Source organism: Podarcis filfolensis (genome assembly GCF_964270895.1).
Source record: "Podarcis filfolensis genome assembly, chromosome: 14".
Lineage (NCBI taxonomy): Eukaryota > Metazoa > Chordata > Lepidosauria > Squamata > Lacertidae > Podarcis > Podarcis filfolensis.
Genome location: NC_139616.1, coordinates 49,263,420 through 49,280,535, shown reverse-complemented (window position 1 = coordinate 49,280,535; position 17,116 = coordinate 49,263,420). Strand labels below are relative to the sequence as shown.

The following is a 17,116-nucleotide window of genomic DNA, read 5'->3' as shown; positions in this document are numbered from 1 at the left end:
AGCACAGCACTGGTTGCAGACGTGCCCCCTTCTCCAGTCCTTGGCATCGTCCATGGCATCCTTCCCTGACCTGGTACAATCCAGATGTTTTTGGACTACAGTTCCCATCCACTGTAGACAGCATATCTCTTGGCAAAGGCTGCCCTGCTGTAACTGAGTCTAAGTGGGGTTACTGAAGCAGCTGCCTGTTGCTTCCCTGCATTTTGCTGCCTCTGCTTCCTCTTGTTTCCCCTGCGTTGAACTTCAGATGGTAGAACTCCTTAGAGCAGGGACCCGTCCTCTATAAAATGGGTGGCTCACTTTTCTTGGCCTGTGTGAGGTACATTTCCTGCTGACCAACCCTCTGCACTGCAGTGCTGGATGTTTTCTCCCGCTCTGGAGGGAAGGACTCGAACCAATGGCTTCAAGTTACAAAAAGTGAGATTCCAGCTAAACATCAGAGCTGTTTGACAGTGGAACGAAATCCCTCAGGAGGAGGTGGACTCAGTGGGTGCTTCAAAGCAGAGGTTGAAAGGCCCTCTGTTTTGGATGCTTTAGCTGAGATTCTTGCAATGCAAGGGGTTGGACTAGATGACTCTTGCTGTCCCTTCCAACTCAACTATTATATGTGGGCATAGGGAAGTGTGCCCTGATGCACAGCATGTCAAAGATCATGATTTCGTGGGGAGGCTTCTCCCAAGTCATAGTGCCACGAAAACCTTCCCTGATGCAATGGCTGCAAATGTTGTACCTTATAACTCTTGTCAAAAACCATTGTGGGCTCAGTTGCCACAAAGGTGTGTAATGATGACCCATCATTTGTAGGGAAAGCCATATAGATCGGGTTTTGTTTACCGTATTGACAGTGAAAGTGAAATCGACTGCCTTACCTGTTCAGGATGGTTAATACTTCTCTTGTCCGCATTCAAAAGATGCCTGGATCAGTTCTCCTTTTCCCCCCATTGTTCTTTCCCCCCAAAAAATATTTATTGGTGCAAATGCATGCCACTCAGAATCTGAGCTTTTGGAAAAACCGCTTGTTCTTGCCTGTCTTGTATCTCTCCTCAAATTTCACTTTGGCCTCCCGCCGGGCTTTACGTTTCAGCCCAGGGTCCCTACAGACATACTTGCTGACAACAGTCTTGCCAAGGCGAGTATCAGCGGAGTACCTGGTAGGCATCAAATGGCTGTAATTGTAGATCTTCACAAAGGACTTGCTCTTGGCATGCTTGGCAATCTTCTTGCCCATGCTTGCTGTCACTTTGCGTGGGTAGCGATTGATGCCAGCCATCAGAGCGTGGCTGTAGAGGCGGTCAGAGGTGCCATCATCAATATTCTTAACAATAACAGCTTTGTGTCCGAAGTAACGCCCAGCAAGGACAATGACGACTTTCCCTGGTTTCATAAACTTGGAGCTGCAGCGGCGATGGCACCCACACCCTATTGTGGGACTCTGACCCAGAGAAGGTGCCCAGGGTGCAGTGATGATGTTTCCAGATATGGAATATCCAGAATATCTGCATTGCTTTCCCCGTCTGCCCCTCATGGTGCAGGCAGCCTTCACCGATTGTGCTGGTTGGGGCTGGTGGAGTTGCCATCCAAAGCAATTGGAGCACATCAGGTTAGCCAAAACTGAAATAGCCACACTGGAACTAGAAAATAATGGAGGTTTTTTTAAAAAGACACAAACAAGGAACAAGTGGGATAAAGGTAAAGGGGCCCCGGCCATTAGCTTCAGTCGTGGCCGACTCTGGGGTTGTGGCGCTCATCTTGCTTTCTTGGCCGAGGGAGCTGGCATACAGCTTCCGGGTCATGTGGCCAGCATGACTAAGTCGCTTCTGGCGAACCAGAGCAGCGCACGGAAACGCTGTTTACCTTCCCGCTGGAGTGGTACCTATTTATCTACTTGCACTTTGACGTGCTTTTGAACTGCTAGGTTGGCAGGAGCAGGGACTGAGCAACGGGAGCTCACCCCGTCACGGGGATTCGAACCGCCTATCTTCTGACTGGCAAATCCTAGGCTCTGTGGTTTAACCCACAGTGCCACCCACGTCCCTTAACAAGTGGGATAGTGGGTAGATTAACTTGGTTCTGTGAAAGGAGTCCATCTCTGCTTCTTCCAGTTGCTATTTGCATTCGGCATCAATCCTATCTTGTTTCCACAGCTTTCAGCTGCAGACCATAATGCTATCTCTGCTTACTCACTGAAATATACTCAGAGTCGCAAAGTGATTTCATGCTCTTTATTCAGCTCATAGTGGTGAGGAGGAATGAATGAATGTCCCCTCAAGGTATCTGCTTTATATACATTATTTACACAATGGGCTGCACATGATTGGCTAATTCCGGAATTCTACTGTAAGCCAATCAGGTTGTGGATTCACTTCTATCTGGAGCATGATTGGGTGGTTCCTGCCAACCAATCATACTGCTGCATTGTTCTAGGACCAATCAGACTGCTGCATTCTGAATCCTATTGTTCTAGGACCAATCAGACTGCTGCCTTTTGGATCCTATTGTTCTAGGACCAATCAGACTGCTGCAGTTTGGATCCTATTCAACTCAGTACATAACACTCACATTTCAAGTGTTCGTGTCACAGTGCTTCCACCAGGTGGCGGCAGCACCCTATGTGTCCCCTGTAAAATTTTAAGCACCTCCAGGAAAAAACAAAAGAGAGTCTTGAAGCAATGACTAAGGAATTCATGATAGCAAAATCTGTTGTCAGCTAGAATCCACTTTGTCGGATGCATGAATTGTTATACTGAGTTGGTGTAGTAGAGAGAGAGAGAGAGACAGACAGAGAGACTGCATGGGCGGGGAAGGGGTGAATTGTAAGCTGTGACATTGAAAGGAAATGAAATGTAGAAAAGTTCAGGTGTTATATTCACACACACACACAGCCAGTTATGTTGATGATCCAGACATCCTGCCATTTATAAGTCAGTTAACACATGCAGCGTGATAAAAACCCACTGCCTCCATCCAATTCAACCAGTCTTTCGAGGTGATGCAAGAGTAATTCTAGCTATTTTGCTGGAAAATAACATTGCAAAGAGGGATCTGTGCCAGAACTTGGTTATTTCTCTTTGTCGTTGGAGGCAGGTTGATTTTCTTGATGTGAGGGAGCGTTTCCCACACTACTCTGAAAGGTATAGTCTACTCATTTTGCTGTGTATGTAAATGATATCTTAATTTCTACTTGGGAAGGGAAACTAAAGGAACTGCAATGCCAAATGCCCTGACTCGAGATTAAGGTAAGGGGGCAGTCCCCGGATTTACAAATCAGTCCCCATACAAAATCCTATCATTCCTACTAAAAAATGTCCCTGGATTCATTCATTGAAAAAAATCTGGTAACCTTAGATTAAGGCCCATATCATTCACTGAAACTTACAGTCTGAGTAAGAATGTACACAATCAAGTTCAAGTGTTTGAGCCGGTGTAATACTTCTGCAATTTTATCAAGCATATCCCCCCCACCCCCGTGATGTGCTTCCAAGTACCTAGCCCACACGCTCAGCTCCCAAATACGCACACAAATTCAATTGAGTTTTTCCTGAGAACTGGACAGGGGAGCTCCTGTGAAGGAGTTCTGGCACATTCTGTGTTTAGGAAAGACCTGGCCAAAGGGCTCTGTCATTGGAGGGGAAGTAGCGAAAGAGTCCTATATATATATATAGAATTTGTTATTGATTTTCTTTTCTATCATTACAAACATCTCATATCAATAACATACATATTACACATCATCACCCCCTCCCTCTCTTTGGACTTCCCTCAGCTTCCATTTCTGATTTGTTGTCCTCCTTATTATATACTGCTGATTTTTACAGTCCACCATATTATTCCTTCATCACATTAATTGTTCTCTATCAATAAAGGTGTGAATGTTTATTTAAATCCTACCATCGAGTCAATGTTCTTTTTTTGTTTCTGCAAATATAATATAAGAGGTTCCCACTCTTTTTCAAAGTCACTGTTGTCCTTTTCTCGCAGTCTAGCCGTCAGTTTTGCCAATTCTGCATAATTCATCAGTCAATGCTTCAAGCTTTGCTCAGCTGAAAACATTTACTCCTCACCCACAACACACAAATTTGCTGCTGGTTAGGGTTTTTTCTTCTACGCTCCAGCGTCAGGTCGGGGCCACAGACTTGGTCCCAGATCATTCTTCATCTTCAATGGAGATGGACACAAACCAGCTGGGTGAGTGGGATGGCTTCTTCGTGGACGGTGCTCCAACTGCTGGACGGTGAATAGTTTACTAGACATGATCCAGCCGCCAAGGAGTAGAACGTGAGAACCACAGCTCTGTGACCTTTGCTGCTTCTCCATTCAGCTGCCTCTTAGACTGCCTTTCGTTTTCCTCCCAGCAAGATGGGAGGATTTCATCCGTGTCACTCTGCTTCTCTCATTGCCATTTCCAGGCTCTGCTTTTAGAGACAGGAAGCCGCCTTAATACTGAGTCAGTCCATTGCTGCAACCGGCTCAGCACAGTCCACACTGCCTGACAGTGGCTCGTCAGCGTTCCTGGTTCTTCCTGGAAATGTCAGAGATCGAACCTAGGACACAAGCTTAACATGCGTCAACAGTGTGATGCAGCAGCAAAAAAGCTAATGCGCTTCTAGGCTGCATCAACAGAAGTCTAGTTTCCCAATCAAGGGAAGTAATAGTATCACTCTATTCCAGGTCAGATCACACCTGGAATACTGTGTCCAGTTCTGGGCACTGCAATTTAAGAAGGATATTGATAAACTGGAATGGGTACAGAGGGGGAGGACCAAGATAATCAGTGGTTTGGAAACCAAGTCTGACGAGGAACAGTTGAGGGAATTGGGTATGTTTAGCCTGGAAAAGAGGAGACTGGGTGGCCATCTGTTATGGGTACTTTAGTTGAGATTCCTGCACTGGACTAGATAATCCTTGGGGTTCCTTCCAACTCTCCAATTCTACGATTCTGTGACCTTCTTGTCCCTGTAAAAGAATGCAGTAGAAAAAAACATAGCTTCTGCCCCCTGCTTGCAGAACTTGTGTGAACTATGTTTGTTGTGACGTCTTTTCTGACAACTAAAAGCAATACTTGAAATTGGTGCTTTGTTTAGATATATATTCTGCCTTACTTCCAACATGGAAGTCAGGGCAGCATACATGTGACCCCTAGGAGTGTTGCATGGCCTTTTTATTCCAACTTAATTTTAAGTCTCTTCTGAATGCCATACTTCTCTTGCCATGTTGCAATTCTATAGCGTTGATTCATCATTCCATAAGCAGCCATGGCTACCATTTTCTTTTTCTTAATAGAACCTTTTCTGCAGCCATCTTCTACTTTGGTATCTATGTCACATGCTTTTTTAAAAAAAGCTTCAATTTAAAAATAAAATAAAATTAAAGGCTTTCATCTTGCAGCTCTTTTCTGGGACAGGACATCCTGTTTACTTGTAGTGGCTCCATACAGACAAAGATTTTGTTTCTACTTCATAAGACCCCTTTGGGCCTTTCCTTTGTAACAGAAATAAACATGCAACTTGAAGTATTGTCCAAAACCTCTGTAGAATTGTTGGACTTCCGGGTTGGCGCCATCGCCGAATGGCGGACTCCCTCCGAGCTCCGGAGGGAGCCGGCTCGGCAGGGGCTGGGTTTTACCGCACCGGCGATGCGGGGACCCTTAGAAACCACGGCCACGGGGGCCGTGGACTTGGAGACTCGGCTAGCACCGCTAGCGCCCTCCCGACTCGTGAAGGAGCCTTTTTAAAGGCTACGGATCGGGTGCCGGGGAGAAGCGTGGTGCTTTGAGTCCTCTGCCATCCCTGCCGAGCGAAGCCGCATGCCATCCGGCGGAGAGCGCTGACTTCTTCCATTGAGAATTTGGACTTTCAACAACAACCCGTGAGTAAATTGGAAATCGGGTTTAAAAGAAGAAAAATTTTTGGGATTTGAGACGAGCGGGGGGGGATCTAAAAAGGAAGTCAGTCCCCCTCCCTATTGTAGACATTTTAAAACAAGGATTGGGAAGCCAAGGCCCAAAAAGAACGGTATCTTTGCTAAATTAAGAATTCCATGATGGGAAAGTACAAGAATTGTGCTGGAGGAAGAATTGAAGGAGAAGGAAAATGCACCCCCCTCCCTGGGAACCGGGGCGATTGAGGAGTGAGCCTGGTGAAAAGAGCCGGTGATTTTGACAGCTGTCAAAGTAGCTGTCAAAGTCGGAATATTAAAGAGGATTTTATTACAAGGACCTTGCTGGTCAAATTTGTTACAACTTGATATAATTTGTTAAGACTTGAATACAAAATGGCGAAAATACGGAGAACAATCGGATTTTTGGAAACAAAGTTACAACAACCCCCCTAGAGGAGTTTCGGGACATTACAAAGATGGGCGTAAGCCGGGAAAAATACAACACTCCGGAATTTCACAGAACTGGTTATCTCCTGGGAAAGCTGCAAAACGGAAACTGAATCTTGTCTACAGGGTGTTTAGACTAAAAGGAGACAACAGAATACCTTACTGAAGAAGGAAGGGACTGAACGCAAGTTTTTGTTCCTGAATAACAACAACCCATGTAGAGTTACTAAACTTCTGAATAAGAAAGTTTTAGCAGCGGAACAAGAGGAAGCTGGACTATAACCTTGAAAGAACAATGGGGGGAATTTTATAATTTGACATTTTTAAAGATTTAGGAATTAATTTTTAAAGAAAGTAATCCTAGAAATGGGAAATAATTCTGCAAGGAGTTGGGGGAAAAATGGGATTGATGGACTTAAGATTTCCAGGCTGGAAACATAGATTGGAGGATAAGGGAAATTAAACCGGGGAAGGGGAGGGAGAATTAGAATCCAAAGGCTTGCAACTATTTTCTGAATTGGTTTTCTTTTTTCTAATATATTTTTTATTTTTTTATACTTTTATTCTGTGTGCTTTTACTTTAATGGGAAAAAAGGGGGACATTGTGGAAAGAAAAGGGGGTGGGCTATGGGGAGAGATCTTTTGCTTTTTTTTTATCAAGGGTGTTGCATAAGGTTTGTATAAATTTAAATTTGAACAATGGGGTATATAAATTGTGCTTTAAATCAGAAATAGAACTTGTGGAAACAACAATATGAAAGGGGAATACAGTAGGGGTGGGGGAAGGGGGGAGTCCCAGAAAGTGGATGTTTGAAAATAAGGTTCTGAATGTATCTTCATAATTTCTTTTCTTCTCTTTCTGTATTTTGGAAACTTCAATAAATATTATTTAAAAAAAAAAAAAAAAAACAAAACCTCTGTAGAATTGTTTTGCAGAGATACCCATAGGTGGCAGGGTCTACATGTTCCACCAGTGCATGGATGGTTAAACAGGACTGGCTTCTTCTGACAGTTGGGTGTCAGGATCTTAGTAAGTAGACCAACAAAACTTTGGCTACAGCTTGGCCAAAGCTAAGCTGATTTCAATGAAATCAAGGCAAACAATACGTGCTCAGTAGGGAGAAATGTGGTTTTGATTGCATTTAAGGATAAACTTACCTAAGTTGCAAATCTCAAACCATGCCGCAAACCAAAGCACAGCTATCCTTTGAAATTTGCACTGCTCCAAATTTTGCAATGCGTGTCTCCACCCAAACGATGCGTACAAAAGTGCATTAGGAGAAATTGCTTGCAGAAAATAAGTGTTTTAATCAATGTGTTTATTGGGGCAAATTTGCAGCAAAATGCTGACAAATATTCTGAAGGATTTCTTTTTAAAAAATTGTAGATTGTAGTGGCAATGTGGAAAACTAGTTTCAGGATGCGGAAAAACTAGAACGTAAAATAAACTAAAATTGGTAGTTGCCCACCCTGCTTCTGACTGTATGATGGTCATGTATTGGTACAACTTCCCTGTTTTTCTTGTAGGGGACACTAAAGCAGGGCATGGGGCACCTGTGGCCTTCTGGTTTCTACTTGACTGCAACTCTCCTCCTCCCTGATCCCTGGCCAGGCTGGCTTGGGCTGGTGGGAGTCTCCCCAGCAACACCTGGAGGGCCATCGCCCCCCCCCCCCACACACCTCAAAGCTCTTTTTAGGCATTTTCAGTACCCTGCACAGCAATTTCATGTGCACTGCTTTCAAGTGTAAGCTGTGTTGCTCCTCAACTTGATGCTGTGACTGGGGAGCAAACCATGAGAGAGTGGAGGCATCCCTTGGCCAGTGTCATGTGTGGTTCCTGAAGGGCATAACAGCATCCTCAGGGAGTGAGATGTGAAATCTTGATACATGCATTTATTTATTCCCTTCTGTTTATTTTCTAACTTTCTTCTGGAGCAGAAACCAAGGCAGAGTCCATGAGCTTCCACGCATTGACCAGGCCTGGACCTGCTTAGCTTCAGCAAGGTGATGGAAATCATGTGCCGCCAGACTGTGTACCCTTTGGGGTATAAGAGCTCTGCTGGGTCATGCCAAAGGCCCATTTAATGCAGAGGCTAATCAGATGCCCACCAGCAAGCCTTGAAGCAGGACCTAAAAGCAATACTATGCATGTCGGTCCTCAAAGATAGCCTGCCCCTTCACCTGGAGGTTCTCTATAGCCATCATGACCAATTGCCATTGATAGAGCTGTTCTGCATAGCTGAAAGTATTAGTTTAGGGGTTAACTCATGGATATTTGTATCATAAAGGGTTAGAGGAAATTGGAGGTTGACTGGCACTGGAAGGCCAGAGCACAAATCCCAGTCCAGCTGCCTGGCAGGCTGGCTTAAATCTTGCTCAAGAGGTTTGCTCTTTTGCTCTCTGTAGATTAATGCTTACTGCCTCTTGAATACATTGCGAGGTCTATTTCTAATGTGAGCCGAAGGTAGATTTTTCCAGGATATACTGCTGTTCTGATAACACTGCTGGCTAGCCATCAAATCTGGCTCGCTATGGGACAGAAGATTTATTCCAGAGGCTGCAGCCGCTGGCCAGACGGTGATGAAAAACGGCTTCCTCCGGTGGCAAGCACCCAACCCTCACTGCTGGACCGTGGAGAGCCAGCCCAGACGTTATCGTGGCTGTTCTGGGTTGCTGAACCATTACAAAGCAAACAACAGGAGCTGGCTTTTCCCAGCCAGAGTCCATATATCATCCCCACCACCACCCCACACGCAGACCATTCCACTGACATGCGAGAATGAAAGTGTGCTTTGCAGCATAATGCAAATAGTTTCTGATGGTTTTGCGGAGAGTCTCAGTTTTAAGGCAACACACATTGGCTACTGCCAATCCATACACCCAGAATGGGTGTCTGAAATGAGTTCACTGTGTTTGTGCCTCTGTGTGTGCATTGTTGTTGTTTTCTACCAGTCTTTAGCTGAGAAATGAGAGCAGAGGTGGAATGTGGGGCTGGGGGGACGGCACCAGAGTTTTGCCCCAGCTCACAGAAGTTTGTAGGACACATAGCATGGAGAATATAGATTTTTCTGTGTGTGTCGTAATAGCAGAACTTGCAGGCATCCTATGAAGCTCAACGTTGGACGAGTCGGGATGGATAAAGCAAAACACTTATTCACACAGGGCATATACGGTAGTTGAACTGTGGAACGCCCTCCTGCAGGAACCAGTGATGGCCACAAACTAGGATGGCTTTGAAGAGGATTATATGTATTGGTGGAGGAGAGAGCTAGCAATAGCTACTAGTTGTGACGGCTCTGCTCTGCCCCCGCAATTGGAGTCAGCAATACTTCTGAATACCAGTTGCTGGAAACCACAGGAAGGGATCGCCTCTCCTGGTCTGCCCCGCAGAGGACCTTAAGGTCCATGAATAACCATAGTTTAGAGGTCCCAGGCCCTAAGGAAGTCAGACTATCCTCCACCAGGGGCATGGCCTTCTCAGTGATGGCTCCGACCTGGTGGAACGCTCTGTCCCATGAGACTAGGGCCCTGCAGGATTTAACTTCCTTCCGCAGGGCCTGTAAGACAGAGCTATTCCACCTGGCTTTCAATGTGAACTTAGCCTGATCTTTTATTCCCCTTCCTTCCCTCCCCTTTTTCTGAAGATTATCCGCTCTGGGATCCCACAGCTAATTCTGCCCTGGTCTCCTCGCTGGCCCAAATAGGACTAATTTAGCCAGCTAGCTCTAGTGATCATCTAATGTTTATTGGATGGATTTTCCCCCTAAATTTGATTTTTGAATTCTGAATTTATTGTTATTCGTGTTTTATACTGTATTTTATGCTGGTTTTTTGTTGCATCAATTAAGTGTTTTAAATTTGTTGTTAGCCGCCCTGAGCCCAGTTTTCTGAACTGGGAAGGGCGGGGTATAAATAAAAAATTAGTTATAATCCACAATTTTTATTTATTTATTATTGTGCAAATATGGTATTATTCAGTAAATGCAACAGAGAAAGTAGCTTTGTGCGAACCATTTATTGGGTGGAGATGGTGGTCCGTGTGGTGTAGCAATCTCTGGCTGGGCTATCAACCGAGGATGGTTGGGCTACAAATGTGGACATATTGGTGAGGCCCATTCAGAACTAGCAGTCTGTAAGGCAATTGTGTCAGATTCTGAGTGGCATCACTAGGTCAGGATCCCAGGACGCGGTAAGAACACGTGGAAGACGAAGACAAGGAGTCCCAACTTCCTCCTGATCAGTCAAAGAAAAAAGGATCCATTCTCCATTCATATAGGGCAGTAAACATGGGAGCAGGAGCTAATGGCTCTCTTTTTCATTCACCCACCAGGAAAAAAGGCACTCGTTCCCTCTTACCCCCACCCCAGCTACTTCTGACCAGGTCTGTTAAGCACAGGAAGTTGGTGCACACCTTGCCTGAGACCCCCCCTGAAACCTAGCACCACCTCTGCTTATTGCAACTTATTTAATGTAGAGAGATAAAATGCAGGAAAGGCTCTTACCAGGTAAATGAATAGGTACAGGTGGTCCGATATTCTAAGCTTACAATAGAGTCAGATATTTCTCCTGTAAGTGAAATATCTGCTGCAGTCCTCCAGCCACTAAACCCCCCAAAAAATGTTCCTTCTCCACTTCACCACTGGCTGGCTGGGACCCTGAAAGGCAGTACTGCAACACTGTGTTGCAGCTCCTGTTTGGCCACTACTCACGTTACAACTTGAAGCAAAGGATGTGTGATCTCATTTATTCCCTGCATGCGCCACACACAAAACAACACAGTCAAATGACATTAATCAGCCAAAAAACTGCTTTATTAACAGCAAAGAAAGGATGGTTACCACAGTTTCCATGGTAACAATCAGGTTTAATTCCCTGAGAACATTTGTCCTTGTTATATTCCGCCCCCCTCTATTTTCCTCATTTAAAAACACACACAACATACATACACACACCCCAAACAAATTCCCAGATACTGGGACATATAAATTAAGGATAAGTGATAGTCACAAAAGAGGCCCTGGCCCTCCCCAGTTCATTTTTTTAAAAACAGATTTTATAAAATTATTTTTTTTCTGATCCACAGGAAAAAAATATTTAATAAAAAATCCACAATTTACAAAAGCTACACAAAAAGGGCACAGTAAATAACACTGTTGCAATAAGATATTTACAAACACTACCCAGTGTGGGCCAATTCTTTTTCCTTCCCATTTGGAATGGAAGCTTACAGTTCTCTGAACATGCCCAAGAATCGAGGAAGCAAACACTCCCCTGGTTTTTGCACAAGAGGCTGGACACTTGCGTACGAGAATGTGACCTCTTGTTGAGTGCTTGGGCTAGAGCAGCAGTCTCCGCATCAACAGGAGAGACAACCAGGTAAGATGTTTTTTAATCACCCCTGGAGAAGATGCTCCACGACAGGTGGGCAAAAGATGTTGCACTGAAGGAAGAGAGAAGGTGGAAGGGGGTGACTGTCCTTGCTAAGTGGAAGTCACACAAAACCAGGCCCCCAAAGGTTTTCATCGCATATGAGAAGGCATGGCAGAAAAATAGCAATTCATGCCACTTCTCATTAAACCGTAAAGGAAACCCTTACCCGTTGGGTAAAGTCAAGTCACCTGTATGGAATTCACAATCCTACCCAGGACTAAGTCCCTATCAACAGCCCCAGACTTCCTTCCAAGTAAACGTATACAAAATTATGCTGCTAAACATTACAGTGCTTCCATAAAGCTAACTCAGAGTTTCTCTAACTTGGGGTCCCCAGCAGTTGTTGGACTACAACTCCCATCATCCCTGGCCACTGGTCCAGATCACATGGGATGGTGGAAGTTGTAGTCCAACAACAGCTGGGTACCCAAGTTTGAGAAACACTGAATCCTACGCCTATTTACTTCCAAGGAAGTCCCCGCCACGTTCGGTGGAGCATAAATCCTCGTACAATTGAGCTGTAGGCAAGGAAGTAGAGTTTGCCAAGAGGCTGAGTCCAGACTTTCTCCCTTCAGTGCAACCATAAAAGCTGGGAGTCCAAGGGACCAGCTCTAGAAGCAACAGTTCAGAAAACTGAGCATTATATATGTATAAAATACAGAACACACTCACTCACTCATTCACTATGGAGAGGGGGGAAATTCCAAAAAAGGAGCATTTTTTAAAAAATTACAAACTTTAGTTTGTAAACCTTCATCTGAACAGTTATCCGGAGCCTAATAAGCAGGGAGGAACAATTAAAGGGGCGTTTAGGAATCCAGGATGGAGAAGGGAAGGCAGTGAAAGGTTTGAGGCAGGTGCAGGGAACCCATGGAGCCCCAGATGTTCCTGAACTACAACTCCCATCAGTACTGGCTATGCTTGCTGACCGAGAGTTGTAGTCCACCAACATCTGGAAGGCTGCAGATTCCCTGCACCTGGTTTAAAGCAACAGGTGGCTAGCCTGTGGTCCTACAGGTGTTGCTAGATTCAGTTCTCCATCATCTCTGCCCATTGGCCATGTTGGCTGCTGGGCTTCTTGGTTGGGAGTTCAAGCACATCTGGGACATGGCCATAGGTTCTTTGCCACCGACTTAAGGCATACCCCAGCTCAGTGTTTGGCACATGGGAAGCACCCAATTGATCGTTAATGGGTGAGATCTATGAAGATGCTCAGTTTTCCCCCGTGAAGTCCATAGGTTTTGATTTTGTTTTTTTCCCTTTGGTGCTTTAACTCTGGACTGAATTGCACCCTGTGTTTTTGTTCGTTCATTCCAACACTGCTTTTACAAATTCAGCAGCAAGGGAGCGGGGGGCGGGGGGGGGGGACACACAGCAGTAATGGTGGTCGTGGAAAAGCAAACAAACAACTTCTTACAAGAACACTGCAAAGCAATATTCAGAAATGCCCAGGCTGCTTGTTCAGGTGGGGGTTTTCGGTCAGTTTACACCTGTACAAACAGCCAGAACCACTCAGCTAAGAAGTGAGGGTTGTAAGGGCAGTTCCTTCTTGCCCAGAGTAAAACCCGCTTGCCCCATCAACAGGGGCAAATAGCAGGGGGAGCCCAAAAACGTCTCAGCATCTCAGGGCCGGATGAGAGAAGAAGGGGCCGCACAGCAGCCTATAAAACACACGCACACTGTGAATTAACCACAGTAATTAAGCGCCAACAGCCTCACAGCAAAGGAAACAAACACACACGCAAATGCACAGGTCCCACGAGCTCTTCGGATACCGGGAAAACTCGGGACGAGGTTAAGAAGGGGACACCTTGTCTCTTAGTAAACTGCATTGCGAGGGCACCATGGAGTGTCCGGATACAGCATACAGTGGACGGTACGGAACCTGCAAGAGAGAGAAGGAGGCATATCAGCGACATCCCAAAAATTATAATCCCCATCATCAGTGGCACAGTATTGATTAGGGCTGTAACGTTTAGCCAGGGGGTGGTTCAAGCAGGTTTTAAACCTGCTCCCTGATGAAAATCAGGGGCACCTTTCTAATTATAGAGCAAGTTATCTATAGCTTTCAGATCCAGTATTTCCCCTTTAATGAGCTCGTGGTTCTTTGTCTCTCTCCCCTTCCCTATTTTATTGCTGACGATCACCTTTTGAGGTAGGTTAGGCTAAGAGATTTGGCCGCATTCACACCCTACGTTTAAGGCGCTATGATACCACTTCAAGCAGCCATGGCTTCCCCCCAAAGAATTCTGGGAGGAATAGGAGCCTCCGAACAACTCTCAGCACCTTTGATAAACTACAGCTCCCAGAATTCTTTGGGGGGAAGCCACAGTTGCTCAAAGTGATATTCTAGTGCAGGCATAGGCAAACTCTGGCCCTCCAGATGTCTGGGACTACAATTCCCATCATCCCTGACCACTGGTCCTGTTAGCTAGGGATGATGGGAATTGTAGTCCCAAACATCTGGAGGGCCAGAGTTTGCCTATGCCTGTTCTAGTGCTTTAAAAGTGTGGTGTGAATATGGCCTGTCTCTCAGCCAAGTGGAGATGGGAAGCTCTTCCCTCACTGTCCCTTTCCCCTTGCGTGTCGTGTATATTTTCAGAATGCAAACCTGTGGATAGGGACTGTTTCAACTGATCCACATCTCTAAACAAATAACTAGTATGCACGAGGGGAGGGACACCTGCCGCTCACCTGGACGGATCCTCCTCCACAGAGAAAGCTCCCTTGATATGGATGGAGTTCCTCTTGTTTTCAAACATCCCATAGCTCAAGGTCACCTGGGCAGGGGAGAGAGAGCACACAAAGATTGACTTGATGAAATAGGGAAGGGCCTCCTCTGCCCACTTGGCTGAATTAAGATCTTTCTCTCAAGACTTAAGGTTCCCGACATGTTGGGAACAAAGAAAGAATACATCTGGAAATCTTCGGAGCTTTAAATATATATAAAGTAATAATAATAATAATAATAATAATTTTATTTATATCCCGCCCTCCCCAGCCGAAGCCAGGCTCAGAGCGGCTAACAACAATAAAAGTAACACAGCATTCTAAAATCAATTCAATTTAAAATCAATTCAAACTCAAATTAATGACAACCATTGGGCTAGAGTTCTATGAGGATTACAGAAGGAGGCGGTCAGACTGTGCCTTGGCCAAAGGCCAGGCGGAACAGCTCTGTCTTGCAGGCCCTGCAGAAAGATGTCAAGTCCCGCAGGGCCATAGTCTCTTGTGACAGAGCGTTCCACCAAGTTGGGGCCAGTACTGAAAAGCCCTGGCTCTGGTTGAGGCCAGTCTGACCTCCCTGTGGCCCGGGACCTCCAAGATGTTTTTATTTGAAGACCGTAAGGTCCTCTGTGGGACATACCAGGAGAGGCAGTCCCGTAGGTACGAGGGTCCTAGGCTGTATATATGTTTAAAGCTCCTAAGATTTCCATGTGTCATTCATTCATTCATTCATTCATTCATTCATTCATTCATTCTCTCTCTCTCTCTCTCTCTCTCTCTCTCTCTCTCTCTCTCTCTCTCACACACACACACACACACACACACATTTCACAGAAGGAAAAACTGATAGGAAGCCCTTCCCCCAAATAGGCAAAACGCCTGTGCCAACCACAAAATGTAACACAGACAAAATAACAACCCCTCCAGCCCCTGCCAACCAAACAAGAGCCAAAAGAGCTTAATTAAAAAAATTAAAAATAGTAATGAGCAAGGGAGCTAGGAGGGCATCATGGGGTGTCTGAGGGTACCATGGTGCCCACAGTTGCCATGTTGGGGGTACCAGTTTTTAGACACTGGACCCCTGTGATTTAAAGCAGCACCACTGAAAACTTCTGTTTGAGGATAATTCTGATACAGTGCAGCCACAAGTAACCAAACAATTAAATACCTGTGTTGCAAACAATTGTCAGTAGTATCCAAGGCAACACGATGACCAAGTACAACACTTTATGACCACTGCTCCATAGATATTGTTATAGAATTCCATTCACCATACAGATGGGTTTATGAAGCATTTCTGTATCCTTCTGCTGTGCTGAAGAAGAATTCCATGAAACAGTGGGTATATCCAGAATCACTGTTCACTACGTCTGTTTGTGGACCACTTCGGCAGCGTTGGACGTCATAAAACAAAGCTTTACGGCTTGTTCTCATCAGATAAGAATCTGACCCATTGCTTCTTTCAGATACTTGCATAGTCTACCAAGACTGTCAGAGACTTATAAGACTTATGTTTATTTGGTTCTATGTTTTCAAGAGAATCCATCAAGAGTGCACATTTAGTGACTTTCAGAGATTTAGAAGATTTCTGTTTATTTGGTTTCTCATATTGTTCAATGTTCCGTATAGACTATATAAAGAGTTTATATTGATATTGTATTGTTGTACTTGGTCGTCGTGTTGACTTGGATATTACTGACAGTGCAGCCGCGAGCAGCATGCAAAGATGTGTGCACATGCCCTACCCGCACCCAGTGCTCACAGTTCCCATGTAACATGACAACTGGAACGGGCAGGAAGGAGCATAGATATTGTAAAGCGCCGTGGCATTGCGGGGGGGGGGGGGGGAGAGAAAGCCTCCAGGCACACACAGATTTTTATTTTAATATGTCTCAGGCATCTTCAGGGCCAGACGTATGCCTAAGCATTTCACAGCTGAATTTTTTATTTTACTTTGCCATAGCTTCCCGCCCCCCGACAGAAAACAATAGCATTATTGAAACTGCCCTCAAATTATCCACACCTGGGAAGGGATACGCTGGCAAGACGAAAACACTCAAAAGGGATACGCAATCACCCTTAAGTTTGGGAAACACTGGTCTATTAGGAGGTTTCTTGTTTTTTACCTGAACGTGAATCTCTGTCTTGGGCACTTGGTGGAGGTTCTCTAAATGGGAATGGAAGAGATTACTCCGAATCAGCTTCACGCCCAGCACAGATTCTATGATGTAGCCGATGGTGCAGTCGTCCGGGAGGCGAATCTTTTCTGCAGTGCTCATGAAGTGTCCGCCGCTGTAGAGGATTGTGAAAGAAGCAAGACTTTGATATGGTGGGGGACTTAATGGGCAAGGCTCCCTAACGAAGATAGGAGGAGAATTGCTTTCCGCCACCCCAATTTACCAAAACCTTATTTTTTAAAATATGAAAAACATAAAAACCCTCAATATTACATACGGCTTTTAAAAAAAAAAATCTACAGGCACCTCCCTGCGCATGCATGGCTGTCAATGGGCACATTGTTTTCTAGCACCACAAGGGGGCAAAGGACTTGCAGGGGAATCCAGAATTGAACCCTCACATAAGCGGGGAATTCCCCTGTACACTCGTACCTTCGATCTCAAATGCCTTGGCTCCC

General features: G+C 45.2%; 2 protein-coding genes and 2 long non-coding RNA genes across 4 annotated transcripts in view; 1 reads left to right on the top strand and 3 right to left on the bottom strand.

The window, feature by feature from the left end:
- Positions 1 to 956: 956 nt before the first annotated feature.
- Positions 957 to 1,409, bottom strand: LOC310749259 (large ribosomal subunit protein eL27-like). The gene has a single exon (XM_083585935.1). The coding sequence runs from the start codon at positions 1,382 to 1,384 to the stop codon at positions 989 to 991; it is 396 nt and encodes a 131-aa protein (XP_083442061.1). The 5' UTR covers positions 1,385 to 1,409; the 3' UTR covers positions 957 to 988.
- Positions 1,410 to 5,336: 3,927 nt separating this feature from the next.
- Positions 5,337 to 8,221, bottom strand: LOC310748770. Its single transcript, XR_014541361.1, has 2 exons — positions 7,240 to 8,221; positions 5,337 to 5,523 (listed from the first exon to the last, which is right to left on the bottom strand). It is a non-coding gene; the product is annotated as an uncharacterized lncRNA (long non-coding RNA).
- Positions 8,222 to 10,300: 2,079 nt separating this feature from the next.
- LOC310749287 lies at positions 10,301 to 12,474 on the top strand. Its single transcript, XR_014541528.1, has 2 exons — positions 10,301 to 11,781; positions 11,939 to 12,474. It is a non-coding gene; the product is annotated as an uncharacterized lncRNA (long non-coding RNA).
- Positions 12,101 to 17,116, bottom strand: part of LFNG (LFNG O-fucosylpeptide 3-beta-N-acetylglucosaminyltransferase) — a 31,999-nt gene continuing 26,983 nt past the window's right edge. Inside the window, exons 6-8 of the mRNA XM_083585822.1 lie at positions 16,608 to 16,773; positions 14,449 to 14,534; positions 12,101 to 13,639 (exon numbers count right to left, since the gene is read on the bottom strand). Of these exons, the coding sequence (XP_083441948.1) occupies positions 13,573 to 13,639; positions 14,449 to 14,534; positions 16,608 to 16,773 (319 nt within the window). The 3' untranslated portion in view covers positions 12,101 to 13,572. The remainder of the gene's footprint in view (positions 13,640 to 14,448; positions 14,535 to 16,607; positions 16,774 to 17,116) is intronic.

Coding starts and splice junctions, on each gene's coding strand:
- LOC310749259 (XM_083585935.1), bottom strand. CDS start 1,384: ATGAAACCAGGGAAAGTCGTCATTGTCCTTGCTGGGCGTTACTTCGGA.